General features: G+C 51.5%; 1 protein-coding gene across 6 annotated transcripts in view; it reads left to right on the top strand.

Annotated features, from left to right (window-relative positions):
• LOC106592134 (transportin-2) overlaps window positions 1-24,240 on the top strand; it is a 40,038-nt gene extending 15,798 nt beyond the window's left edge. The window contains exons 8-28 of one of the 6 annotated variants that reach the window (XM_082966963.1): window positions 2,610-2,732; window positions 3,493-3,611; window positions 3,790-3,850; window positions 4,006-4,177; window positions 5,528-5,680; window positions 5,771-5,996; window positions 6,191-6,362; window positions 6,885-7,079; window positions 8,252-8,410; window positions 12,273-12,360; window positions 12,533-12,631; window positions 13,557-13,652; window positions 13,923-13,998; window positions 14,180-14,279; window positions 20,601-20,675; window positions 21,001-21,135; window positions 21,266-21,986; window positions 22,020-22,194; window positions 22,267-22,301; window positions 22,750-23,184; window positions 23,230-24,240. In XM_082966963.1, the coding sequence (XP_082823089.1) occupies window positions 2,610-2,732; window positions 3,493-3,611; window positions 3,790-3,850; window positions 4,006-4,177; window positions 5,528-5,680; window positions 5,771-5,996; window positions 6,191-6,362; window positions 6,885-7,079; window positions 8,252-8,410; window positions 12,273-12,360; window positions 12,533-12,631; window positions 13,557-13,652; window positions 13,923-13,998; window positions 14,180-14,279; window positions 20,601-20,675; window positions 21,001-21,108 (2,022 nt within the window). In that variant the 3' untranslated portion in view covers window positions 21,109-21,135; window positions 21,266-21,986; window positions 22,020-22,194; ... (1 more) ...; window positions 22,750-23,184; window positions 23,230-24,240. Of the gene's footprint in view, window positions 1-2,609; window positions 2,733-3,492; window positions 3,612-3,789; window positions 3,851-4,005; window positions 4,178-5,527; window positions 5,681-5,770; window positions 5,997-6,190; window positions 6,363-6,884; window positions 7,080-8,251; window positions 8,411-12,272; window positions 12,361-12,532; window positions 12,632-13,556; window positions 13,653-13,922; window positions 13,999-14,179; window positions 14,280-20,600; window positions 20,676-21,000; window positions 21,136-21,265; window positions 21,987-22,019; window positions 22,231-22,266; window positions 23,185-23,229 lie in introns of all 6 variants that reach the window. The other 5 variants (XM_082966962.1, XM_082966960.1, XM_082966965.1 and 2 more) reach the window with 5 other exon arrangements.
• Window positions 24,241-24,789: the final 549 nt, after the last annotated feature.

The following is a 24,789-nucleotide window of genomic DNA, read 5'->3' as shown; positions in this document are numbered from 1 at the left end:
TTGTAAATGTACTGTCCTAACATACTCTAAATTTATGCTTTCGCCGTAAAACCTTTTTGAAATCGTAAAACGTGGTTAGATTAAGGAGATGTTTATCTTTCAAAGGGTGTAAAATAGTTGTATGTTTGAAAAATTTGAATTTTGACATTTATTTGGATTCAAATTTGCCGCTCTTGAAATGCACCTGCTGTTGATGGAGTGCACCACGGGTGGGACGCTTGCGTCCCACCTAGCCCATAGAGGTTAACACTTATTTTAACCTAATATAATACATCAATAAAATCAATTCAGCCTCAAATAAATAATGAAACATGTTCAATTTGGTTTAAATAATGCATAAACAAAGTGTTGGAGAAGAAAGTAAAAGTGTAATATGTGCCATGTAAGAAAGCTAACGTTTAAGTTCCTTGCTCAGAACATGAGAACATATGAAAGCTGGTGGTTCCTTTTAACATGAGTCTTCAATATTCCCAGATAAGATGTTTTAGGTTGAGGTTATTATAGGACTATTTCTCTCTATACGATTTGTATTTCATATACCTTTGACTATTGGATGATCTTATAGGCACTTTAGTATTGCCAGTGTAACAGTATAGCTTCTGTCCCTCTCCTCGCTCCTACCTGGGCTCAAACCAGGAACACATCAACAACAGCCGCCCTCGAAGCATCGTTACCCATGCAGAGGAAGGGGAAAAAGTCTCAGAGCGAGTGACGTTTGAAACGCTATTAGCGCGCACCCCGCTAACTAGCTAGCCATTTCACATCGGTTACACCAGCCTAATCTCGGGAGTTGATAGGCTTGAAGTCATAAACAGCTCAATACTTGAAGCACAGCGAAGAGCTGCTGGCAAACGCACGAAAGTGCTGTTTGAATGAATGCTTACGAGCCTGCTGCTGCCTACCACCGCTCAGTCAGACTGCTCTAACAAATATCAAATCATAGACTTAATTATCACACAGAAATACAAGCTTTTGGTCATTAATATGGTCGAATCCGGAAACTATCATTTTGAAAACAAAACATTTATTCTTTCAGTGAAATAGGGAACCGTTCCATATTTTATCTAACGGGTGGCATCCTTAAGTCTAAATATTGCTGTTACATTGTACAGCCTTCAATGTTATGTCATAATTCTGTACAATTCTGGCAAATTAATTACGGTCTTTGTTAGTAATAAATGGACTTCACACAGTTCGCAACGAGCCAGGCGGCCCAAACTGCTGTATATACCCAGACTGCGGGTAAGAGAAGTGACACAATTTCCCTAGTTATAAGAAAATCATGTTAGCAGGCAATATTAACTAAATATGTAGGTTTAAAAATATATACTTGTGTATTGATTTTAAAGAAAGGCATTGATGTTTATGGTTAGGTACATTGGTGCAACGACAGTACTTTTTTCGCAAATGCGCTTGTTAAATCAACACCCGTTTGTTGAAGTAGGCTGTGATTCAATGAAAATTAACAGGCACCGCATCGATCATATGCAACGCAGGACACGTTAGAAAAACTAGTAATATCATCAACCATGTGTAGTTAACTAGTGATTATGTTAAGATTGATAGTTTATAAGATAAGTTTAATGCTAGCTAGCAACTTACCTTAGCTTCTTGCTGCCCTCGCGTAACAGCCAGGCTCCTCGTGGAGTGCAATGTAAGGCAGGTGGTTAGAGCGTTGTACTAGTAACTGGAAGGTTGCAAAAACGAATCCACGAGCTGACAAGGTAAAAATCTGTCGTTCTGCCCCTGAACAAGGCAGTTAACCCATTGTTCCTAGGCCGTCATTGAAAATAAGAATGTATTCTTAACTGACTTGCCTAGTTAAATAAAGGTGGGGGAAAAAATCGGCCACAATCGGTGTCCAAAAATACCGATTGTTATGAAAACTTGAAATCGGCCATTCCAATTAATCGGTTGACCTCTAGTCCCTATATAGTGCACTACTTTAGACCAGAGCCCTAGGCCCTATATAGTGCACTACTTTAGACCAGAGCCCTAGGCCCTATATAGTGCACTACTTTAGACTAGAGCCCTAGTCCCTATATAGTGCACTACTTTAGACCAGAGCCCTAGTCCCTATATAGTGCACTACTTTTGACCGTGGTCTGTCTGGGTTGAATCCATCGGACGGACGTGATGTACTGTCACAGTTGAAAATGTTTATTATTAAAGAACCCCCCCCTCTCTCTCCAGTCTAAATGTTTATTATAAAGACCCCCCTCTCTCTCTCCAGTCTAAATGTTTATTATAAAGACCCCTCCTCTCTCTCCAGTCTAAATGTTTATTATAAAGACCCCCCTCTCTCTCTCCAGTCTAAATGTTTATTATAAAGACCCCCCCTCTCTCCAGTCTAAATGTTTATTATAAAGACCCCCCCTCTCTCTCTCCAGTCTAAATGTTTATTATAAAGACCCCCCCTCTCTCTCTCCAGTCTAAATGTTTATTATAAAGACCCCCCCTCTCTCTCTCCAGTCTAAATGTTTATTATAAAGACCCCCCCTCTCTCTCTCCGGTCTAAATGTTTATTATTAAAGAACCCCCCTCTCTCTCCAGTCTAAATGTTTATTATAAAGACCCCCCCCTCTCTCTCTGTCTCTCTCTCTCTCCAGAGTCTGTTTGCTCTAGCGGGGGATGAGGACTGTGAGGTGAGGAAGAACGTGTGTAGAGCTCTGGTCATGCTGCTGGAGGTCCGGATAGACCGACTCATACCACACATGCACAGCATCATACAGGTACCACCTACGACCTCTAACCCTATGACCTCATACCACACATGCACAGCATCATACAGGTACCACCTACGACCTCTAACCCTATGACCTCATACCACACATGCACAGCATCATACAGGTACCACCTATGACCTCTAACCCTATGACCTCATACCACACATGCACAGCATCATACAGGTACCACCTACGACCTCTAACCCTATGACCTCATACCACACATGCACAGCATTATACAGGTACCACCTACGACCTCTAACCCTATGACCTCATACCACACATGCACAGCATCATACAGGTACCACCTACGACCTCTAACCCTATGACCTCATACCACACATGCACAGCATCATACAGGTACCACCTACGACCTCTTACCCTATGACCTCATACCACACATGCACAGCATCATACGGGTAACACCTATGACCCTATGACCTCATACCACACATGCACAGCATCATACAGGTACCACCTATGACCTCTAACCCTATGACCTCATACCACACATGCACAGCATCATACAGGTACCACCTACGACCTCTAACCTCAAACCCTATGACCTCATACCATACATGCACAGCATCATACAGGTACCACCTACGACCCCTGACCCCCATGACCCTGTGCACTTTTGACCTTTCACAACCTCCTGCACTCAATCTGTTCTTCTATTTCTCTCTCCTTTTATCCTATTCTATTGGCCCCACACCTCTTTTCCATATTGCCTTCTGTTTCTGTAAGAAATGTCTCTCCTCTCCAGTACATGCTCCAGCGTACCCAGGACCCAGATGAGAATGTTAGTCTGGAGGCCTGTGAGTTCTGGCTCACCCTGGCTGAGCAGCCCGTCTGCAAGGAGGCCCTGTCTGGGCACCTGGTCCAGTAAGTACACCCGCCCCGCGCGCGGAGGCAGTGACGCTCCCACACTCAGATACACATGGACGGATACACATCAGACCCACAGATGAGGTGATGGCTTGGGGAGTTTTTAGTCGGGGTGTAGCTGGATAAAGAGGACTAGTGTGGTTTGGTTGTCACCATCTGTCCTGTCTTTCTCCAGACTCATCCCTATCCTGGTGAATGGGATGAAGTACTCTGAGATAGACATCATCCTCCTGAAGGTGAGTTTACAGACGTCAGTCTGTGAGAGTGATTGTGTGTGTCAGTCTGGATGTCCCACTCCCAATGTACGACTAGAAAGAACCATGACTTAACGTTTCCCCCCCCCCCCCCCCCTGCCACCCACCCTCTCCTCCTCCCCTCCCTCCCTCCCCAGGGAGATGTAGAGGAGGAGGATGACACCGTACCAGACAGTGAGCAGGACATCAAGCCTCGCTTCCACAAGTCACGCACCGTCACCCTGCAACACGAGGGAGGAGAGGGGGAGGAGGGGGAGGATCACGACGATGACGATGACGACGATGACACGCTCTCTGACTGGAACCTGCGTGAGTGGCTGACCAATCAGAGCCGGGGAAATAAGATTGGCAGCCAATCTTTAGTGTTTGTCCCGCCAAGAGAGAAGACGTAGGGGCCAGTCTTTCCAGTTCTCAGTTGATGTTACTGATTACCCATGAAGATACACACACACGTCTAAATCAGTCACTGTTTAACTAGTGGTGTAGTAAGTGTTTTAACCTCTCTGTTTCTCTCTCTCTGTTTCTCTCTCGCTCTCTCTGTTTCTCTCTCTCTGTTTCTCTCTCGCTCTCTCTGTTTTTCTCTCTCTCGCTCTCTCTGTTTCTCTCTCTCGCTCTCTCTGTTTCTCTCTCTCGCTCTCTCTGTTTCTCTCTCTCGCTCTCTCTGTTTCTCTCTCTCGCTCTCTCTGTTTCTCTCTCTCGCTCTCTCTGTTTCTCTCTCTCGCTCTCTCTGTTTCTCTCTCTCGCGCTCTCTGTTTCTCTCTCTCGCGCTCTCTGTTTCTCTCTCTCGCGCTCTCTGTTTCTCTCTCTCGCGCTCTCTGTTTCTCTCTCTCGCGCTCTCTGTTTCTCTCTCTCGCGCTCTCTGTTTCTCTCTCTCGCTCTCTCTGTTTCTCTCTCTCGCTCTCTCTGTTTCTCGCTCTCGCGCTCTCTGTTTCTCGCTCTCGCGCTCTCTGTTTCTCGCTCTCGCGCTCTCTGTTTCTCGCTCTCGCGCTCTCGCGCTCTCTGTTTCTCGCTCTCGCGCTCTCGCGCTCTCTGTTTCTCGCTCTCGCGCTCTCGCGCTCTCTGTTTCTCGCTCTCGCGCTCTCTGTTTCTCGCGCTCTCTGTTTCTCTCTCTCGTTCTCTCTGTTTCTCGCGCTCTCTGTTTCTCTCTCTCGTTCTCTCTGTTTCTCGCGCTCTCTGTTTCTCGCGCTCTCTGTTTCTCGCGCTCTCTGTTTCTCGCGCTCTCTGTTTCTCTCTCGCTCTCTGTTTCTCTCTCGCTCTCTGTTTCTCGCGCTCTCTGTTTCTCGCTCTCGCGCTCTCTGTTTCTCTCTCTCGTTTCTCTGTTTCTCGCGCTCTCTGTTTCTCTCTCTCTCTGTTTCTCTCTCTCGCGCTCTCTGTTTCTCTCTCTCTCTGTTTCTCTCTCTCGCGCTCTCTGTCTCTCTCTCTGTTTCTCTCTCTCTGTTTCTCTCTCTCTCTGTTTCTCTCTCTCTCTGTTTCTCTCTCTCTCTGTTTCTCTCTCTCTCTGTTTCTCTCTCTCTCTCTGTTTCTCTCTCTCGCGCTCTCTGTTTCTCTCTCTCTCTCTGTTTCTCTCTCTCGCGCTCTCTGTTTCTCTCTCTGTTTCTCTCTCTCTCTGTTTCTCTCTCTCGCGCTCTCTGTTTCTCTCTCTGTTTCTCTCTCTAACAGGGAAGTGTTCGGCGGCAGCATTAGACGTGTTAGCTAACGTGTTTCGTGATGAGCTGCTCCCCCACCTGCTGCCCCTGCTGAAGGGCCTGTTGTTCCACCCAGACTGGGTCGTCAAGGAGTCGGGAATACTGGTGCTGGGGGCTATCGCCGAGGGTAACTCCTGACCTCCAACCCCTGACCTCCAACCTGTTTTATTTTCTTAATGTAACTAAAAGCATGTGACCCCCCCCCCTCTCTCCTCAGGTTGTATGCAGGGCATGGTTCCCTACCTACCAGAGTTGATGCCTCACCTCATCCAGTGTCTCTGTGATAAGAAGGCCCTGGTGCGCTCCATCGCCTGCTGGACTCTGTCCCGCTACGCCCACTGGGTGGTCAGCCAGCCCCCTGACTCCCACCTCAAACCCCTGATGACCGAACTCCTCAAGAGGATCCTGGACGGGAACAAGAGGGTTCAGGAGGCCGCCTGCAGGTGAGGGGAGAGAGCGGCTGCTGGGGAGGGTGTGTGTGGGGAGAGAGTGGTGGGGTTTTTCAGAGAATAAAGATGTTGAACTGGAATTCAAGGTCTTGATGAGATACGGCAAGGAATGAATGTTTCCTGCCCCCCCCCCTCACCCTCTGCCCACCTCCCCTTCTCCCTCCCTCCCTCTCCACCCTCCCTCTCAGTGCGTTTGCTACCCTAGAGGAGGAGGCCTGTACAGAGCTGGTTCCCTATCTGAGCTTCATCCTGGATACTCTGGTCTTCGCCTTTGGAAAATACCAACACAAGAACCTGCTTATACTGTACGACGCTATAGGAACACTGGCTGACTCAGTAGGACACCACCTCAACCAACCGGTTAGTAGGTAGTTAGGCTAGATAAACACCCCTTCTGCTTTCCCTCAGTTTCCCTTTCGGAGGACGGTCGTTTTCGGCTTATTTGTTTATTTTTTCTATGACTCTGTGCCTGTTTTTGTTATTTTTACAAGTTTTTACCATCTCTCTCTCTCTCTCTCTCTCTCTCTCTCTCTCTTCTTTTCCTCCCCATCTCTCTCTCTCTCTCTCTCTCTCTCTCTCTCTCCTCTTTTCCTCCACATCTCTCTCTCTCCTCTTTCCCTCCCCATCTCTCTCTCTCTCCTCTTTTCCTCCCCATCTCTCTCTCTCTCCTCTTTTCCTCCCCATCTCTCTCTCTCTCCTCTTTTCCTCCCCATCTCTCTCTCTCTCCTCTTTTCCTCCCCATCTCTCTCTCTCTCCTCTTTTCCTCTCTCTCTCTCTCCTCTTTTCCTCTCTCTCTCTCTCCTCTTTTCCTCTCTCTCTCTCTCCTCTTTTCCTCTCTCTCTCTCTCCTCTTTTCCTCTCTCTCTCTCTCTCTCCTCTCAAGGAGTACATAGAGAAGCTGATGCCTCCTCTCATAGCCAAGTGGAATGAGCTGAAGGATGAAGATAAGGACCTGTTTCCTCTGTTAGAGTGTCTGTCCTCTGTCGCTACAGCCCTCCAGAGTGGCTTCCTGCCCTACTGTGAACCAGTCTACCAGCGCTGTGTTACACTGGTGCAGAAAACACTGGCTCAGGCTATGGTGAGACGCGTGCTCACACACACACACACACACACACACACACACACACACACACACACACACACACACACACACACACACACATGATCTGAAGTATGTGGACACCTACTCGTTGAACATCTCATTCCACAATCACGGGCATTAATATGGAGTTGGTCCCCCTTTGCTGCTATAACAGCCTCCACTCTTCTGGGAAGACTTTCCACTAGATGTTGTAACATTGCTGCAGGGACTTGCTTCCATTCAGCCATGAGCATTAGTGAGGTCGGACACTGATGTTGGGCGATTTAGGCCTGGCTCGCAGTCGGCGTTCTAATTCATGCCAAAGGCGTTCAATGGGGTTGAGGTCAGGGCTCTGTGCAGACCAGTCAAGTTCTTCTACGCTGATCTTGACAAACCATTTCTGTATGGACCTTGCTTTGTGCGCCGAGGCATTGTCATGTTGAAAGGGCCTTCCCCAAACCGTTGCCACAGAATCGTCTAGAATGTCATTGTATGCTGTAGCGTTAAGATTTCCCTTCACTTGAACTAAGGGACCTAGCCTGATCCATGAAAAACAGCCCCAGACCATTATTCTTCCTCCACCAAACTTTACAGTTATCACTATACGGCATCCTATGATGGTGCCGTTTTGAAAATCTCTGAGCTCTTCAGTAAGGCCTGCACCTGTCAGCAATGGGTGTGGCTGAAATGTCCAAATCCACTCATTTGAAGGGGTGTCCACATACTTTTATATCTGTAGTGTCAAAGACACACACAGTTATCATCAGTGGTTTAAAGATTGAGTGGTTTTTGATCTTAACCCACCCCCCCCCCCCCCAAATGTATTAACTTAACTCTCTCTCTCTCCCCCTCTCCTCCTCCCAGATGTATTAACTCAACTCTCTCTCTCTCCCCTCTCCTCCTCCCAGATGTATTAACTCAACTCTCTCTCTCTCCCCCTCTCCTCCTCCCAGATGTATTAACTCAACTCTCTCTCTCCCCCTCTCCTCCCCTCCCAGATGTATTAACTCAACTCTCTCTCTCTCCCTCTCCTCCCCCCCAAATGTATTAACTCGACTCTCTCTCTCCCCCTCTCCTCCCCCCCAAAAGATGTATTAACTCGTCTCTCTCTCTGCCCCTCTCCTCCCCCCAAAAAAATATTAACTCAACTCTCTCTCTCCTCCTCCCAGATGTACAGCCAACAGCCGGACCAGTACGAGGCTCCTGATAAGGACTTTATGATCGTGGCCCTGGACCTCCTCAGTGGTCTGGCTGAGGGCCTGGGGGGCCACGTTGATCAGCTGGTGTCCAGGAGCAACATCATGACACTACTGTTTCAGTGCATGCAGGTACGGAGTGTGTGTGTGTTTTCAGTGGTAACTCTACATATGTGTGAATGTCTAGGTCAGTGGTCACCAAGCGGCCAGTCTCCAAGGCATTCCTAGTCGATCTCTAAACATTTCTATAAAAACTCAAAGATAAAGCCTTTTATTCTGTCTCACGCTGTTGGCAGGAGGTGCACTTGTTTCAGCTGCCCTGCGCACCGGGTAGGCCAAGTGTTCCCATTTTCAACCATTTCATGTGTCTGAAGGCCTACTCAGCGTGGCCGAAGAGCAAATCAAGTGCACCTATACGCCTACTGCTGGCCAATCAGATGGCTCAGATCACCATGTCTCAGGAGTAACATGAATTTGTGCATGTGGCAGAAATAATGCAATGTGACTGGAGTTTCTCCATCAGCTGGAAGACGCTCTCCCTTTGGGGGCGGAGCCGTCTCCCTTTGGGGCCAGTCTTAGTGGAGGGGGCGGAGCCGTCTCCCTTTGGGGCCAGTCTTAGTGGGGGGGGCGGAGCCGTCTCCCTTTGGGGCCAGTCTTAGTGGGGGGGGCGGAGCCGTCTCCCTTTGGGGCCAGTCTTAGTGGGGGGGGCGGAGCCGTCTCCCTTTGGGGCCAGTCTTAGTGGGGGGGGCGGAGCCGTCTCCCTTTGGGGCCAGTGTTAGTGGGGGGGGCGGAGCCGTCTCCCTTTGGGGCCAGTCTTAGTGGAGGGGGCGGAGCCGTCTCCCTTTGGGGCCAGTCTTAATGGAGGGGGCGGAGCCGTCTCCCTTTGGGGCCAGTCTTAATGGAGGGGGCGGAGCCGTCTCCCTTTGGGGCCAGTCTTAGTGGGGGGGGCGGAGCCGTCTCCCTTTGGGGCCAGTCTTAGTGGGGGGGGCGGAGCCGTCTCCCTTTGGGGCCAGTCTTAGTGGGGGGGGCGGAGCCGTCTCCCTTTGGGGCCAGTGTTAGTGGGGGGGGCGGAGCCGTCTCCCTTTGGGGCCAGTCTTAGTGGAGGGGGCGGAGCCGTCTCCCTTTGGGGCCAGTCTTAATGGAGGGGGCGGAGCCGTCTCCCTTTGGGGCCAGTCTTAATGGAGGGGGCGGAGCCGTCTCCCTTTGGGGCCAGTCTTAGTGGAGGGGGCGGAGCCGTCTCCCTTTGGGGCCAGTGTTAGTGGGGGGGGCGGAGCCGTCTCCCTTTGGGGCCAGTCTTAGTGGAGGGGGCGGAGCCGTCTCCCTTTGGGGCCAGTGTTAGTGGGGGGGGCGGAGCCGTCTCCCTTTGGGGCCAGTCTTAGTGGGGGGGGCGGAGCCGTCTCCCTTTGGGGCCAGTCTTAGTGGGGGGGGCGGAGCCGTCTCCCTTTGGGGCCAGTCTTAGTGGGGGGGGCGGAGCCGTCTCCCTTTGGGGCCAGTCTTAGTGGGGGGGGCGGAGCCGTCTCCCTTTGGGGCCAGTCTTAGTGGGGGGGGCGGAGCCGTCTCCCTTTGGGGCCAGTCTTAGTGGGGGGGGCGGAGCCGTCTCCCTTTGGGGCCAGTGTTAGTGGAGGGGGCGGAGCCGTCTCCCTTTGGGGCCAGTGTTAGTGGAGGGGGCGGAGCCGTCTCCCTTTTGGGGCCAGTCTTAGTGGAGGGGGCGGGGCCGTCTCCCTTTTGGGGCCAGTCTTAGTGGAGGGGGCGGGGCCGTCTCCCTTTTGGGGCCAGTCTTAGTGGAGGGGGCGGGGCCGTCTCCCTTTTGGGGCCAGTCATAGTGGAGGGGGCGGGGCCGTCTCCCTTTTGGGGCCAGTCTTAGTGGAGGGGGCGGAGCCGTCTCCCTTTGGGGCCAGTCTTAGTGGAGGGGGCGGAGCCGTCTCCCTTTGGGGCCAGTCTTAGTGGGGGGGGCGGAGCCGTCTCCCTTTGGGGCCAGTCTTAGTGGGGGGGGCGGAGCCGTCTCCCTTTGGGGCCAGTCTTAGTGGGGGGGGCGGAGCCGTCTCCCTTTGGGGCCAGTCTTAGTGGGGGGGGCGGAGCCGTCTCCCTTTGGGGCCAGTGTTAGTGGGGGGGGCGGAGCCGTCTCCCTTTGGGGCCAGTCTTAGTGGGGGGGGCGGAGCCGTCTCCCTTTGGGGCCAGTCTTAATGGAGGGGGCGGAGCCGTCTCCCTTTGGGGCCAGTCTTAATGGAGGGGGCGGAGCCGTCTCCCTTTGGGGCCAGTCTTAGTGGAGGGGGCGGAGCCGTCTCCCTTTGGGGCCAGTGTTAGTGGGGGGGGCGGAGCCGTCTCCCTTTGGGGCCAGTCTTAGTGGAGGGGGCGGAGCCGTCTCCCTTTGGGGCCAGTGTTAGTGGGGGGGGCGGAGCCGTCTCCCTTTGGGGCCAGTCTTAGTGGGGGGGGCGGAGCCGTCTCCCTTTGGGGCCAGTCTTAGTGGGGGGGGCGGAGCCGTCTCCCTTTGGGGCCAGTCTTAGTGGGGGGGGCGGAGCCGTCTCCCTTTGGGGCCAGTCTTAGTGGGGGGGGCGGAGCCGTCTCCCTTTGGGGCCAGTCTTAGTGGGGGGGGCGGAGCCGTCTCCCTTTGGGGCCAGTCTTAGTGGGGGGGGCGGAGCCGTCTCCCTTTGGGGCCAGTGTTAGTGGAGGGGGCGGAGCCGTCTCCCTTTGGGGCCAGTGTTAGTGGAGGGGGCGGAGCCGTCTCCCTTTTGGGGCCAGTCTTAGTGGAGGGGGCGGGGCCGTCTCCCTTTTGGGGCCAGTCTTAGTGGAGGGGGCGGGGCCGTCTCCCTTTTGGGGCCAGTCTTAGTGGAGGGGGCGGGGCCGTCTCCCTTTTGGGGCCAGTCATAGTGGAGGGGGCGGGGCCGTCTCCCTTTTGGGGCCAGTCTTAGTGGAGGGGGCGGGGCCATCTCCCTTTTGGGGCCAGTCTTAGTGGAGGGGGCGGGGCCGTCTCCCTTTTGGGGCCAGTCTTAGTGGAGGGGGCGGGGCCGTCTCCCTTTCGGGGCCAGTCTTAGTGGAGGGGGCGGGGCCGTCTCCCTTTCGGGGCCAGTCTTAGTGGAGGGGGCGGGGCCGTCTCCCTTTTGGGGCCAGTCTTAGTGGAGGGGGCGGGGCCGTCTCCCTTTTGGGGCCAGTCTTAGTGGAGGGGGCGGGGCCGTCTACCTTTTGGGGCCAGTCTTAGTGGAGGGGGCGGGGCCGTCTCCCTTTCGGGGCCAGTCTTAGTGGAGGGGGCGGGGCCGTCTCCCTTTCGGGGCCAGTCTTAGTGGAGGGGGCGGGGCCGTCTCCCTTTCGGGGCCAGTCTTAGTGGAGGGGGCGGGGCCGTCTCCCTTTCGGGGCCAGTCTTAGTGGAGGGGGCGGGGCCGTCAGTCTTAGTGGAGGGGGCGGGGCCGTCTCCCTTTCGGGGCCAGTCTTAGTGGAGGGGGCGGGGCCGTCAGTCTTAGTGGAGGGGGCGGGGCCGTCTCCCTTTGGGGCCAGTCTTAGTGGGGGGGGCGGAGCCGTCTCCCTTTGGGGCCAGTCTTAGTGGGGGGGGCGGAGCCGTCAGTCTTAGTGGAGGCCAGTCAGTCCAGTAGAATAAAGAACATCATTTCAGTGATGGTTCATTACCACAACTGATGGTTCATTACCAGTGGATCATATACTTCTGAAATGGTCTGAGTAGAACAACATTGGCAGGGTGACTCAACCACAGCCAATATGCAGTGATAATGTACTGGGCCTGTAGCCTACTGTACAACCCTCATTACTACACAACTGCTTTTAATTGGTTCATGTTGCATAGGCTTATGTTTAAGTCCTCTTTATAATGAGTAAAATAATCTGACTGGTAGATCTCATCTTGACTCAGTTTGGGATCCACTGGTCCGTCTAGTGTGGCGCTGTGTGTGTGTGGTAACAGACGCTGGCTGTATTTGATTGTATATAACCATCTTGTGTGATATATATATAGACCGTGTGTGTTAACTACATGATCTATCTCCAGGACACTATGCCAGAGGTGAGACAGAGCTCCTTTGCCCTGCTGGGTGACCTGACCAAGGCCTGCTTCCCTCATGTTAAACCCTGCATCGGTAACGATCTATATGATCTCTCTTCATCTCTCTCTTCCTCCTCCTACTAACTGTGTAACTACCAGTCTATCATACTCCTTATGTTATGTACTGTCCTTCCTTTCTCTTCCCCTTGGCTTTCTCTCAACGTGTGTGTGTGTGTGTGTGTGTGTGTGTGTGTGTGTGTGTCCAGCTGAGTTCATGCCTATCCTAGGGACCAACCTGAACCCAGAGTTCATCTCTGTGTGTAACAACGCTACCTGGGCCATAGGAGAGATATGCATGCAGATGGGTGAGTCTTTCTGCCTGTAGGTTTGTACACCTAGCTAATATGTACATGTGAGAGATGATTTATAATTACTTAGAATAATCATCTCGTTTTTTTTAAACATTTTTGTTCTTTAATAAACAAAGCAATTGTCAGTTTTGATGCTGCTTGCATGAGTTACCTTAATGATATATTTCTCTGCTTTGTTTCTCTCTGTCTCCCCCATCTCTGTCTCCCCCCCCCCCATCTCTGTCTCCCCCCCATCTCTGTCTCCCCCCCATCTCTGTCTCCCCCCCATCTCTGTCTCCCCCCCCATCTCTGTCTCCCCCCCCCCATCTGTCTCCCCCCCCCATCTGTCTCCCCCCCCCATCTGTCTCCCCCCCCCATCTCTGTCTCCCCCCCCCATCTGTCTCCCCCCCCATCTCTGTCTCCCCCCCCCATCTCTGTCTCCCCCCCCCATCTCTGTCTCCCCCCCCCATCTCTGTCTCCCCCCCCCCATCTCTGTCTCCCCCCCCCATCTCTGTCTCCCCCTCCCATCTCTGTCTCCCCCTCCCATCTCTGTCTCCCCCTCCCATCTCTGTCTCCCCCTCCCATCTCTGTCTCCCCCTCCCATCTCTGTCTCCCCCTCCCATCTGTGTCTCCCCCTCCCATCTGTGTCTCCCCCTCCCATCTGTGTCTCCCCCTCCCATCTGTGTCTCCCCCCATCTCCATCTGTCTGTCTCCCCCCATCTCCATCTGTCTATCTACCCCCATCTCCATCTGTCTGTCTCCCCCCATCTCCATCTGTCTGTCTCCCCCCCCATCTCCATCTGTCTGTCTCCATCTGTCTGTCTCCATCTGTCTGTCTCCATCTGTCTGTCTCCATCTGTCTGTCTCCATCTGTCTGTCTCCATCTGTCTGTCTCCATCTGTCTGTCCCCATCTGTCTGTCTGTCCCCATCTGTCTGTAGGTGTAGAGATGCAGCCCTATGTGTCTCTGGTCCTAAACCAGCTGGTAGAGATCATCAACAGACCCAACACACCCAAGACCCTGCTGGAGAACACCGGTACACACAGATACTGAACACACACGCGCAGAGATACTGAACACACACACACACACGCACAGATACTGAACGCGCACAGATACTGAACACGCACGCAATCATTGGGTTTGTTTAACATTGTAGCTGATGCATTTTGGGTAAAGTGTGACTGACTCATCTACAAATAATAATGAGCAGTTATTTATGATACAGTGATTTGTACATCAGCGACGTCAAACCAGCGCTTGATTTTTAGTTGGGTGTTTGTACGCTCCTCCCATGTTCTTCTAGCCATTACGATTGGTCGCCTGGGCTACGTGTGTCCTCAGGAGGTGGCTCCGATGCTCCAGCAGTTCATCAGACCGTGGTGAGTCTGTCACACATCAGACATCTAGTCCTTCACGTCACTGATCATTATCAAGGTGTTAGATTGACTGGTATGTGACGTGGTGGTGTGTGTGACGTGGTGGTGTGTGTGACGCGGTGTGTGTGTGTGTGTGTGTGTGTGTGTGTGTGTGTGTGTGTGTGTGTGTGTGTGTGTGTGACAGGTGTACGTCCCTACGGAACATCCGTGACAACGAGGAGAAAGACTCCGCCTTCAGAGGGATCTGCATGATGATTGGTGTAAACCCTGGAGGAGTGGTCCAGGTAAGAGGGAGGGATCTACATGATGATTGGTGTAAACCCTGGGGGAGTGGTCCAGGTAAGCGGGAGGGAGATGGTGGACTTGCGGGTCCCGACAGAGATCATTACTGAGGGGTCAGCGGGTTTTTCATGCTGTGGGCGGTCAGACAGACGACTTTGGGATGAAAATATTTTTTTGGTGACAGATTATTATATACACTGCTCCAAAAAATAAAGGGAACACTAAAATAACACATCCTAGATCTGAATTAATTAAATAATCTTATTAAATACTTTTTTCTTTACATAGTTGAATGTGCTGACAACAAAATCACACAAAAATAATCAATGGAAATCCAATTTATCAACCCATGGAGGTCTGGATTTGGAGTCACACTCAAAATTAAAGTGGAAAACCACACTACAGGCTGATCCAACTTTGATGTAATGTCCTTAAAACAAGTCAAAATGAGGCTCAGTAGTGTGTGTGGCCTCCACGTGCCTGTATGACCTCCCTACAATGCCTGGGCATGCTCCTGATGAGGTGGCGGATGGTCTCCGGAGGGATCTCCTCCCAGACCTGGACTAAAGCATCCGCCAACTCCTGGACAGTCTGTGGTGCAACGTGGCGTTGGTGGATGGAGCGAGACATGATGTCCCAGATGTGCTCAATTGGATTCAGATCTGGGGAACAGGCGGGCCAGTCCATAGCATCAATGCCTTCCTCTTGCAGGAACTGCTGACACACTCCAGCCACATGAGGTCTAGCATTGTCTTGCATTAGGAGGAACCCAGGGCCAACCGCACCAGCATATGGTCTCACAAGGGATCTGAGGATATCATCTCGGTACCTAATGGCAGTCAGGCTACCTCTGGCGAGCACATGGAGGGTCTGTCACACATGGAGGGTCTGTCACATGTGCTCAGTGTGAACCTGCTTTCATCTGTGAAGAGCACAGGGCGCCAGTGGCGAATTTGCCAATCTTGGTGTTCTCTGGCAAATGCCAAACGTCCTGCACGGTGTTGGGCTGTAACCACAACCCCCACCTGTGGACGTCGGGCCCTCATACCACCCTCATGGAGTCTGTTTCTGACCGTTTGAGCAGACACATGCACATTTGTGGCCTGCTGGAGGTCATTTTGCAGGGCTCTGGCAGTGCTCCTCCTACTCCTCCTTGCACAAAGACGGAGGTAGCGGTCCTGCTGCTGGGTTGTTGCCCTCCTACGGCCTCCTCCACGTCTCCTGATGTACTGGCCTGTCTCCTGGTAGCACCTCCATGCTCTGGACACTACGCTGACAGACACAGCAAACCTTCTTGCCACAGCTCGCATTGATGTGCCATCCTGGATGAGCTGCACTACCTGAGCCACTTGTGTGGGTTGTAGACTCCGGCTCATGCTACCACTAGAGTGAAAGCACCGCCAGCATTCAAAAGTGACCAAAACATCAGCCAGGAAGCATAGGAACTGAGAAGTGGTCTGTGTTCTCCACCTGCAGAACCACTCCTTTATTGGGGGTGTCTTGCTAATTGCCTATAATTTCCACCTGTTGTCTATTCCATTTGCACAACAGCATGTGAAATTTATTGTCAATCAGTGTTTCCTAAGTGGACAGTTTGATTTCACAGAAGTGTGATTGACCTGGAGTTACATTGTGTTGTTTAAGTGTTCCCTTTATTTTTTTGAGCAGTATATTTAGATTATTTGCTTCAACTTAAGTATCCTACCTGTCCCTCTCCTAGTTGGGCCTGTACCTGTCCCTCTCCTAGTTGGGCCTGTTCCTGTCCCTCTCCTAGTTGGGCCTGTTCCTGTCCCTCTCCTAGTTGGGCCTGTTCCTGTCCCTCTCCTAGTTGGGCCTGTTCCTGTCCTTCTCCTAGTTGGGCCTGTACCTGTCCCTCTCCTAGTTGGGCCTGTTCCTGTCCCTCTCCTAGTTGGGCCTGTTCCTGTCCTTCTCCTAGTTGGGCCTGTACCTGTCCCTCTCCTAGTTGGGCCTGTACCTGTCCCTCTCCTAGTTGGGCCTGTACCTGTCCCTCTCCTAGTTGGGCCTGTTCCTGTCCCTCTCCTAGTTGGGCCTGTACCTGTCCCTCTCCTAGTTGGGCCTGTACCTGTCCCTCTCCTAGTTGGGCCTGTACCTGTCCCTCTCCTAGTTGGGCCTGTTCCTGTCCTTCTCCTAGTTGGGCCTGTACCTGTCCTTCTCCTAGTTGGGCCTGTACCTGTCCCTCTCCTAGTTGGGCCTGTTCCTGTCCCTCTCCTAGTTGGGCCTGTACCTGTCCCTCTCCTAGTTGGGCCTGTACCTGTCCCTCTCCTAGTTGGGCCTGTACCTGTCCCTCTCCTAGTTGGGCCTGTTCCTGTCCTTCTCCTAGTTGGGCCTGTACCTGTCCTTCTCCTAGTTGGGCCTGTACCTGTCCCTCTCCTAGTTGGGCCTGTACCTCTCCTAGTTGGGCCTGTACCTGTCCCTCTCCTAGTTGGGCCTGTTCCTGTCCCTCTCCTAGTTGGGCCTGTTCCTGTCCTTCTCCCAGTTGGGCCTGTACCTGTCCCTCTCCTAGTTGGGCCTGTCCCTCTCCTAGTTGGGCCTGTACCTCTCCTAGTTGGGCCTGTACCTGTCCCTCTCCTAGTTGGGCCTGTTCCTGTCCCTCTCCTAGTTGGGCCTGTTCCTGTCCCTCTCCTAGTTGGGCCTGTTCCTGTCCTTCTCCTAGTTGGGCCTGTTCCTGTCCCTCTCCTAGTTGGGCCTGTACCTGTCCCTCTCCTAGTTGGGCCTGTTCCTGTCCTTCTCCTAGTTGGGCCTGTTCCTGTCCTTCTCCTAGTTGGGCCTGTTCCTGTCCTTCTCCTAGTTGGGCCTGTACCTGTCCCTCTCCTAGTTGGGCCTGTACCTGTCCCTCTCCTAGTTGGGCCTGTACCTCTCCTAGTTGGGCCTGTACCTCTCCTAGTTGGGCCTGTCCCTCTCCTAGTTGGGCCTGTTCCTGTCCCTCTCCTAGTTGGGCCTGTTCCTGTCCCTCTCCTAGTTGGGCCTGTTCCTGTCCCTCTCCTAGTTGGGCCTGTTCCTGTCCTTCTCCTAGTTGGGCCTGTTCCTGTCCTTCTCCTAGTTGGGCCTGTCCCTCTCCTAGTTGGGCCTGTCCCTCTCCTAGTTGGGCCTGTCCCTCTCCTAGTTGGGCCTGTCCCTCTCCTAGTTGGGCCTGTCCCTCTCCTAGTCGGGCCTGTCCCTCTCCTAGTCGGGCCTGTCCCTCTCCTAGTCGGGCCTGGCCCTCTCCTAGTCGGGCCTGTCCCTCTCCTAGTCGGGCCTGTCCCTCTCCTAGTCGGGCCTGTCCCTCTCCTAGTCGGGCCTGTCCCTCTCCTAGTCGGGCCTGTACCTGTCCCTCTCCTAGTCGGGCCTGTACCTGTCCCACAACCGACGTTAGGTTACTATGGTGACTGTAGGTTAGGTTACTATGGTGAGCGAGCGTTGTTCCTTCACATTTCCAATAAGTACTGATGACCCATTTATTTGTCTCTGCCTGCAAATCGTCCTCCTAAATGCTAGGCTATATCCTATAGGACTATGCAGAACCAGGCTGTATCCTTCAGGACTATGCAGAACCAGGCTATATCCTACAGGACTATGCAGAACCAGGCTATATCCTATAGGACTATGCAGAACCAGGCTGTATCCTACAGGACTATGCAGAACCAGGCTATATCCTATAGGACTATGCAGAACCAGGCTGTATCCTACAGGACTATGCAGAACCAGGCTATATCCTACAGGACTATGCAGAACCAGGCTATATCCTACAGGACTATGCAGAACCAGGCTATATCCTACAGGACTATGCAGAACCAGGCTATATCCTATAGGACTATGCAGAACCAGGCTGTATCCTACAGGACTATGCAGAACCAGGCTATATCCTACAGGACTATGCAGAACCAGGCTATATCCTACAGGACTATGCAGAACCAGGCTATATCCTACAGGACTATGCAGAACCAGGCTATATCCTACAGGACTATGCAGAACCAGGCTATATCCTACAGGACTATGCAGAACCAGGCTATATCCTACAGGACTATGCAGAACCAGGCTATATCCTACAGGACTATGCAGAACCAGGCTATATCCTACAGGACTATGCAGAACCAGGCTATATCCTACAGGACTATGCAGAACCAGGCTATATCCTACAGGACTATGCAGAACCAGGCTATATCCTACAGGACTATGCAGAACCAGGCTATATCCTACAGGACTATGCAGAACCAGGCTATATCCTACAGGACTATGCAGAACCAGGCTATATCCTACAGGACTATGCAGAACCAGGCTATATCCTTCAGGACTATGCAGAACCAGGCTATATCCTTCAGGACTATGCAGAACCAGGCTATATCCTATTGGACTACGCAGAACCAGGCTATATCCTACAGGACTATGCAGAACCAGGCTATATCCTACAGGACTATGCAGAACCAGGCTATATCCTACAGGACTATGCAGAACCAGGCTATATCCTACAGGACTATGCAGAACCAGGCTATATCCTACAGGACTATGCAGAACCAGGCTATATCCTACAGGACTATGCAGAACCAGGCTATATCCTACAGGACTATGCAGAACCAGGCTATATCCTACAGGACTATGCAGAACCAGGCTATATCCTACAGGACTATGCAGAACCAGGCTATATCCTACAGGACTATGCAGAACCAGGCTATATCCTACAGGACTATGCAGAACCAGGCTATATCCTACAGGACTATGCAGAACCAGGCTATATCCTACAGGACTATGCAGAACCAGGCTATATCCTACAGGACTATGCAGAACCAGGCTATATCCTACAGGACTATGCAGAACCAGGCTATATCCTACAGGACTATGCAGAACCAGGCTATATCCTACAGGACTATGCAGAACCAGGCTATATCCTACAGGACTATGCAGAACCAGGCTATATCCTACAGGACTATGCAGAACCAGGCTATATCCTACAGGACTATGCAGAACCAGGCTATATCCTACAGGACTATGCAGAACCAGGCTATATCCTACAGGACTATGCAGAACCAGGCTATATCCTACAGGACTATGCAGAACCAGGCTATATCCTACAGGACTATGCAGAACCAGGCTATATCCTACAGGACTATGCAGAACCAGGCTATATCCTTCAGGACTATGCAGAACCAGGCTATATCCTTCAGAACTATGCAGAACCAGGCTATATCCTATTGGACTACGCAGAACCAGGCTATATCCTACAGGACTATGCAGAACCAGGCTATATCCTACAGGACTATGCAGAACCAGGCTATATCCTACAGGACTATGCAGAACCAGGCTATATCCTACAGGACTATGCAGAACCAGGCTATATCCTACAGGACTATGCAGAACCAGGCTATATCCTACAGGACTATGCAGAACCAGGCTATATCCTACAGGACTATGCAGAACCAGGCTATATCCTACAGGACTATGCAGAACCAGGCTATATCCTACAGGACTATGCAGAACCAGGCTATATCCTACAGGACTATGCAGAACCAGGCTATATCCTACAGGACTATGCAGAACCAGGCTATATCCTACAGGACTATGCAGAACCAGGCTATATCCTACAGGACTATGCAGAACCAGGCTATATCCTACAGGACTATGCAGAACGTACCACGTGTTGCTGTCATCATTCTGTTTTGATTGAACCTTTATTTAACTCAGCAAGTCAGTTCAGAACAAATTGTCATTGACTATGACGGCCTCCCTGTTGTTGCTGCTTCCAGTCCAGTACCTGTGAGATCAGATGTGTGTGTGCTGTCAATGAGAGGAGGCCTGTGCATGGGAGGAGAAGCACGGGGCAGTTCTCTCTCTTAGGAAATGTACTTCCTACATATGATTTAGGCTGTAGTTTACTACATAGGTGATCAATATGTATTTCAAGGCTATGTATGTCCGTCTGAAAATCGTCCCACTCCTTAAAGGTAGGCTGTAAAAATAGATGAAGAGAAAGTATATTCTCTTCAAACTACATGTAACACATTGATATAGGCCAGTAATACAGGTAGGCTGATAGAATGGACCAGGGGACAGTCTCTGGTCATTTAACCTGTTCAAGTTATTTTGGTGCGTTTTGATATCGCCTGTCGGGTGCTAAATCGCTGCGACCATGTCTGGCAAGTGAGCTGCGTCACACACCTAAAATCACATTGTAGCACTGCGGTTGGGTTTGGGACCAGGTGTTGGGAGTCAGACAGAGGAAGTCAGACAGGAAGTCAGCAGCAGGGTTGTGGTATGAAGAGAGCAGACCTGTACATGGAGAGACAGTCCTTCTGTAGGGTGAAATAACATCACAGAATGTCTCTCTGCAGGACTTTATCTTCTTCTGTGATGCCGTGGCGTCCTGGGTCAGCCCTAAAGACGACCTGAGAGACATGTTCTACAAGGTGTGTGGAGGACCCAACTCTCTCTGTCCCAAATGGCACCTTGTTCCCTTGATCTGCACTACTGTAGTGTACTATGGAAGGGAGAGGCTGCCATTTAGGACGTATCCTGGGAAAAGCTTTGCTTGGCCCAGATCCGTGTGTGTGTGTGTGTGTGTGTGTGTGTGTGTGTGTGTGTGTGTGTGTGTGGACTGTATGATGTTAACCATAATAGCAGAGAATTATTTCAGACATATTGTTTCTGTCATTTCTTTGTTGAGGAATAAAGGTATTTTCTCCTCTGTCTTCCCCTTTCTCCCTCTCCTCTTTCTCCCCCCCTCCCCTCCAGATCCTCCATGGTTTTAAGGACCAGGTAGGAGAGGAGAACTGGCAGCAGTTCTCAGAACAGTTTCCTCCCCAGCTGAAGGAGAGACTGTCTGCCTGCTACGGCGTGTAGAAACCCCCCCCCCTAACCTAACGTCAGGTACACGCTTACTTTAAATATGCCACTTCTTTTAGATGGCACTCCCTGGTTGTGATCCTGACCCAGAAATCTTCATCCATCCCCCTCTCTCCCCCTCTCTCTCCCCCTCTCTCTCTCCCTCCCTCTCCAGGTGAGCCAGTAGAAGAGGAGGAAGGTGAAAAGGAATCTCATCCATCTGTGTTAATGCCCTGAACTGATCTGGGGGGAGGGGGACCCATCATGCCATTGGCCGCTCCCCCTGACGGACGGCCCCCACGCCCTATGTATTTCTCCATAGTGGGAGGGTGGGCGGGACTTGGGGAGGGACAGGGGGACACCTCTAGATTAAAGATTAAGGGGACCCAACCAACACAGAGAAACCAACTAAGGTAGGGACAGATAGAGGGGTTACCTACATTCAGAAGGAAAAGGTTCCAACACAGAAACAGGTAGGGACAGATAGAGAGTGAGGGAAAGAGAAGGGTAGGTAGGGGCCAGCTAGACTGCAGTAGAGATGGGTAGGTAGGGGCCAGCTAGACTGCAGTAGAGATGGGTAGGTAGGGGCCAGCTAGACTGCAGTAGAGATGGGTAGGTAGGGGCCAGCTAGACTGCAGTAGAGATGGGTAGGTAGGGGCCAGCTAGACTGCAGTAGAGATGGGTAGGTAGGGGCCAGCTAGACTGCAGTAGAGATGGGTAGGTAGGGGCCAGCTAGACTGCAGTAGAGATGGGTAGGTAGGGGCCAGCTAGACTGCAGTAGAGATGGGTAGGTAGGGGCCAGCTAGACTGCAGTAGAGATGGGTAGGTAGGGGCCAGCTAGACTGCAGTAGAGATGGGTAGGTAGGGGCCAGCTAGACTGCAGTAGAGATGGGTAGGTAGGGGCCAGCTAGACTGCAGTAGCGGGGTAGGTAGGGGCCAGCTAGACTGCAGTAGAGATGGGTAGGTAGGGGCCAGCTAGACTGCAGTAGAGATGGGTAGGTAGGGGCCAGCTAGACTGCAGTAGAGATGGGTAGGTAGGGGCCAGCTAGACTGCAGTAGAGATGGGTAGGTAGGGGCCAGCTAGACTGCAGTAGAGATGGGTAGGTTTGGGGCCAGCTAGACTGCAGTAGAGATGGGTAGGTTTGGGGCCAGCTAGACTGCAGTAGAGATGGGTAGGTAGGGGCCAGCTAGACTGCAGTAGAGATGGGTAGGTAGGGGCCAGCTAGACTGCAGTAGCGGGGTAGGTAGGGGCCAGCTAGACTGCAGTAGAGAGGGGTAGGTAGGGGCCAGCTAGACTGCAGTAGAGAGGGGTAGGTAGGGGCCAGCTAGACTGCAGTAGAGAGGGGTAGGTAGGGGCCAGCTAGACTACAGTAGAGGTAGGTAGGGGTCAGCTAGACTGCAGTAGAGGTAGGTAGGGGTCAGCTAGACTGCAGTAGAGGTAGGTAGGGGTCAGCTAGACTGCAGTAGAGGTAGGTAGGGGTCAGCTAGACTGCAGTAGAGGTAGGTAGGGGTCAGCTAGACTGCAGTAGAGGTAGGTAGGGGTCAGCTAGACTGCAGTAGAGGTAGGTAGGGGTCAGCTAGACTGCAGTAGAGGTAGGTAGGGGTCAGCTAGACTGCAGTAGAGGTAGGTAGGGGTCAGCTAGACTGCAGTAGAGGTAGGTAGGGGCCAGCTAGACTGCAGTAGAGGTAGGTAGGGGCCAGCTAGACTGCAGTAGAGGTAGGTAGGGGCCAGCTAGACTGCAGTAGAGAGAGATGGGTAGGTAGGGGCCAGCTAGACTGCAGTAGAGAGAGATGGGTAGGTAGGGGCCAGCTAGACTGCAGTAGGTAGGGGCCAGCTAGACTGCAGTAGGTAGGGGCCAGCTAGACTGCAGTAGGTAGGGGCCAGCTAGACTGCAGTAGGTAGGGGCCAGCTAGACTGCAGTAGGTAGGGGCCAGCTAGACTGCAGTAGGTAGGGGCCAGCTAGACTGCAGTAGGTAGGGGCCAGCTAGACTGCAGTAGGTAGGGGCCAGCTGGACTGCAGTAGGTAGGGGCCAGCTGGACTGCAGTAGAGAGGGGTAGGTAGGGGCCAGCTAGACTGCAGTAGAGAGGGGTAGGTAGAGAGGCCAGCTAGACTGCAGTGGAGGGAAAGAGAGGGGTAGGTAGAGAGGCCAGCTAGACTGCAGTGGAGGGAAAGAGCGACTTAACAGATTTTTAAATCAGACTGTATGAAAAAATCCACCACACAGAGAGAGCCATAGACGGAGAGACTGTCAGGCACTCCCACAGTAAGACACACACACACTTGCAATACCTAGAGCTTTGTGTAGATGGCGCTGTTAAACTAGTCAGACTCCGACACTACCAGTAAGGGATTAACAGTCAGTGAGGGACAGACAGCGTGTTGGGGACAGACAGGTAGGTGTCTAGCCTGTTTATTTCTGGGAGATATCTCTTTTTATCCGGGGTAAAGGATATTCTATATAAATTAATATTCATCCTGTCATTACTAGATCACTGGTTCACTGCTGATCTATGCTCCACCAAGCATGTTTTGTTTCTGTGCTTTTTCCCTAAGGAATGCTTTCTTCATATAACTTTTATGAGATAATTCTCATGTTCTCTTCTAGATAGACAGGGGATAACTAACCTCTTGGTTCATACGAGTCATCATTATAAGAGGGAGAGAAATAGGGCTTAAATAATACCTGTTATTCTTACATAAGGTTAGGAAACTACAGATTACAGCCTCAAGATCACGTCTCTAGTTGTACCTGTGTGTGTGTCGTGTCTGAGTTTGTTTACCTATTGTTTACCGTACATGACATTGTTGATTGTTTTAATAAGGTAACGATTTAACACTTGACTCCTCCCACCCCATGTCCTCCACCTGTAAACTGTGACCAACTGTGTGTGTTGCCATAGTGATATCTTGAGTGAAGAGATTCAACCCAGAATTGTTTATCCTGATAACGTGTTACAAGAGGTCCATCTTTTGTTGCTTTTTGTTTATTTTTATTTGCTGCTACTATTTTTGAGTTTCCATGGTGAGCTTAAATGAACACAAACAAGACATTGTTTCTTTTTAGTTTTGTGGTTTTGCACTTTTTATTTTTTATTTTTGTATTAAGGATTTTTTGAAGCTTCCCTCATAAAGGACATCTGAATTGTAACATCCGTGTTCTATTGTTTTTCACTGTCTCTTACTTACTGGCAAAACAAAAGTAGGAAAACTAAAATGGCAAATAAACAGTTAGTGAAACTGCGAGTAATCCGCACTTTTACAATGACTGACTGTGTACGTGTGTGGGCGCATGTTTGTATTTTCTAGGGAAAGGAGGTTGTAGCTGGAACTAGCGTTGTGTGTGTGTGTGTGAGAGAGAGAATAGTGTTATCCTTTTACTTTTCATCACTTTGTTCCAAGATAAGAGCACAATATCCCTCCAATAGGAAAGCAGAGCTAGGACTCATACAAACAGATGGCAAAAACAGAATGCCAACAGCCTACGTCCCAAATGCCACTCTATTCCCTATATATATTCCTCATAGGGCTCTGGTCAAAAGTAATGCATTTTAAAGGGAATAGTGCCATTTTGGACACAGGCATAGAGTTGGATAGAGGGTGCACTTGAACAGAAACTGTTGTTGAAAATGTGCCTGCTAGCCAACTTTATGTACAGTGTAGACAGCTGTGAGGTTATCAGCAGTTTGAGGCCATGATT

This window comes from Salmo salar, chromosome 02, assembly GCF_965601325.2.
Source record: "Salmo salar chromosome 02, fSalSal1, whole genome shotgun sequence".
Taxonomy (NCBI): Eukaryota; Metazoa; Chordata; class Actinopteri; order Salmoniformes; family Salmonidae; genus Salmo; species Salmo salar.
This window is presented reverse-complemented; position numbering and strand designations above follow the sequence as displayed.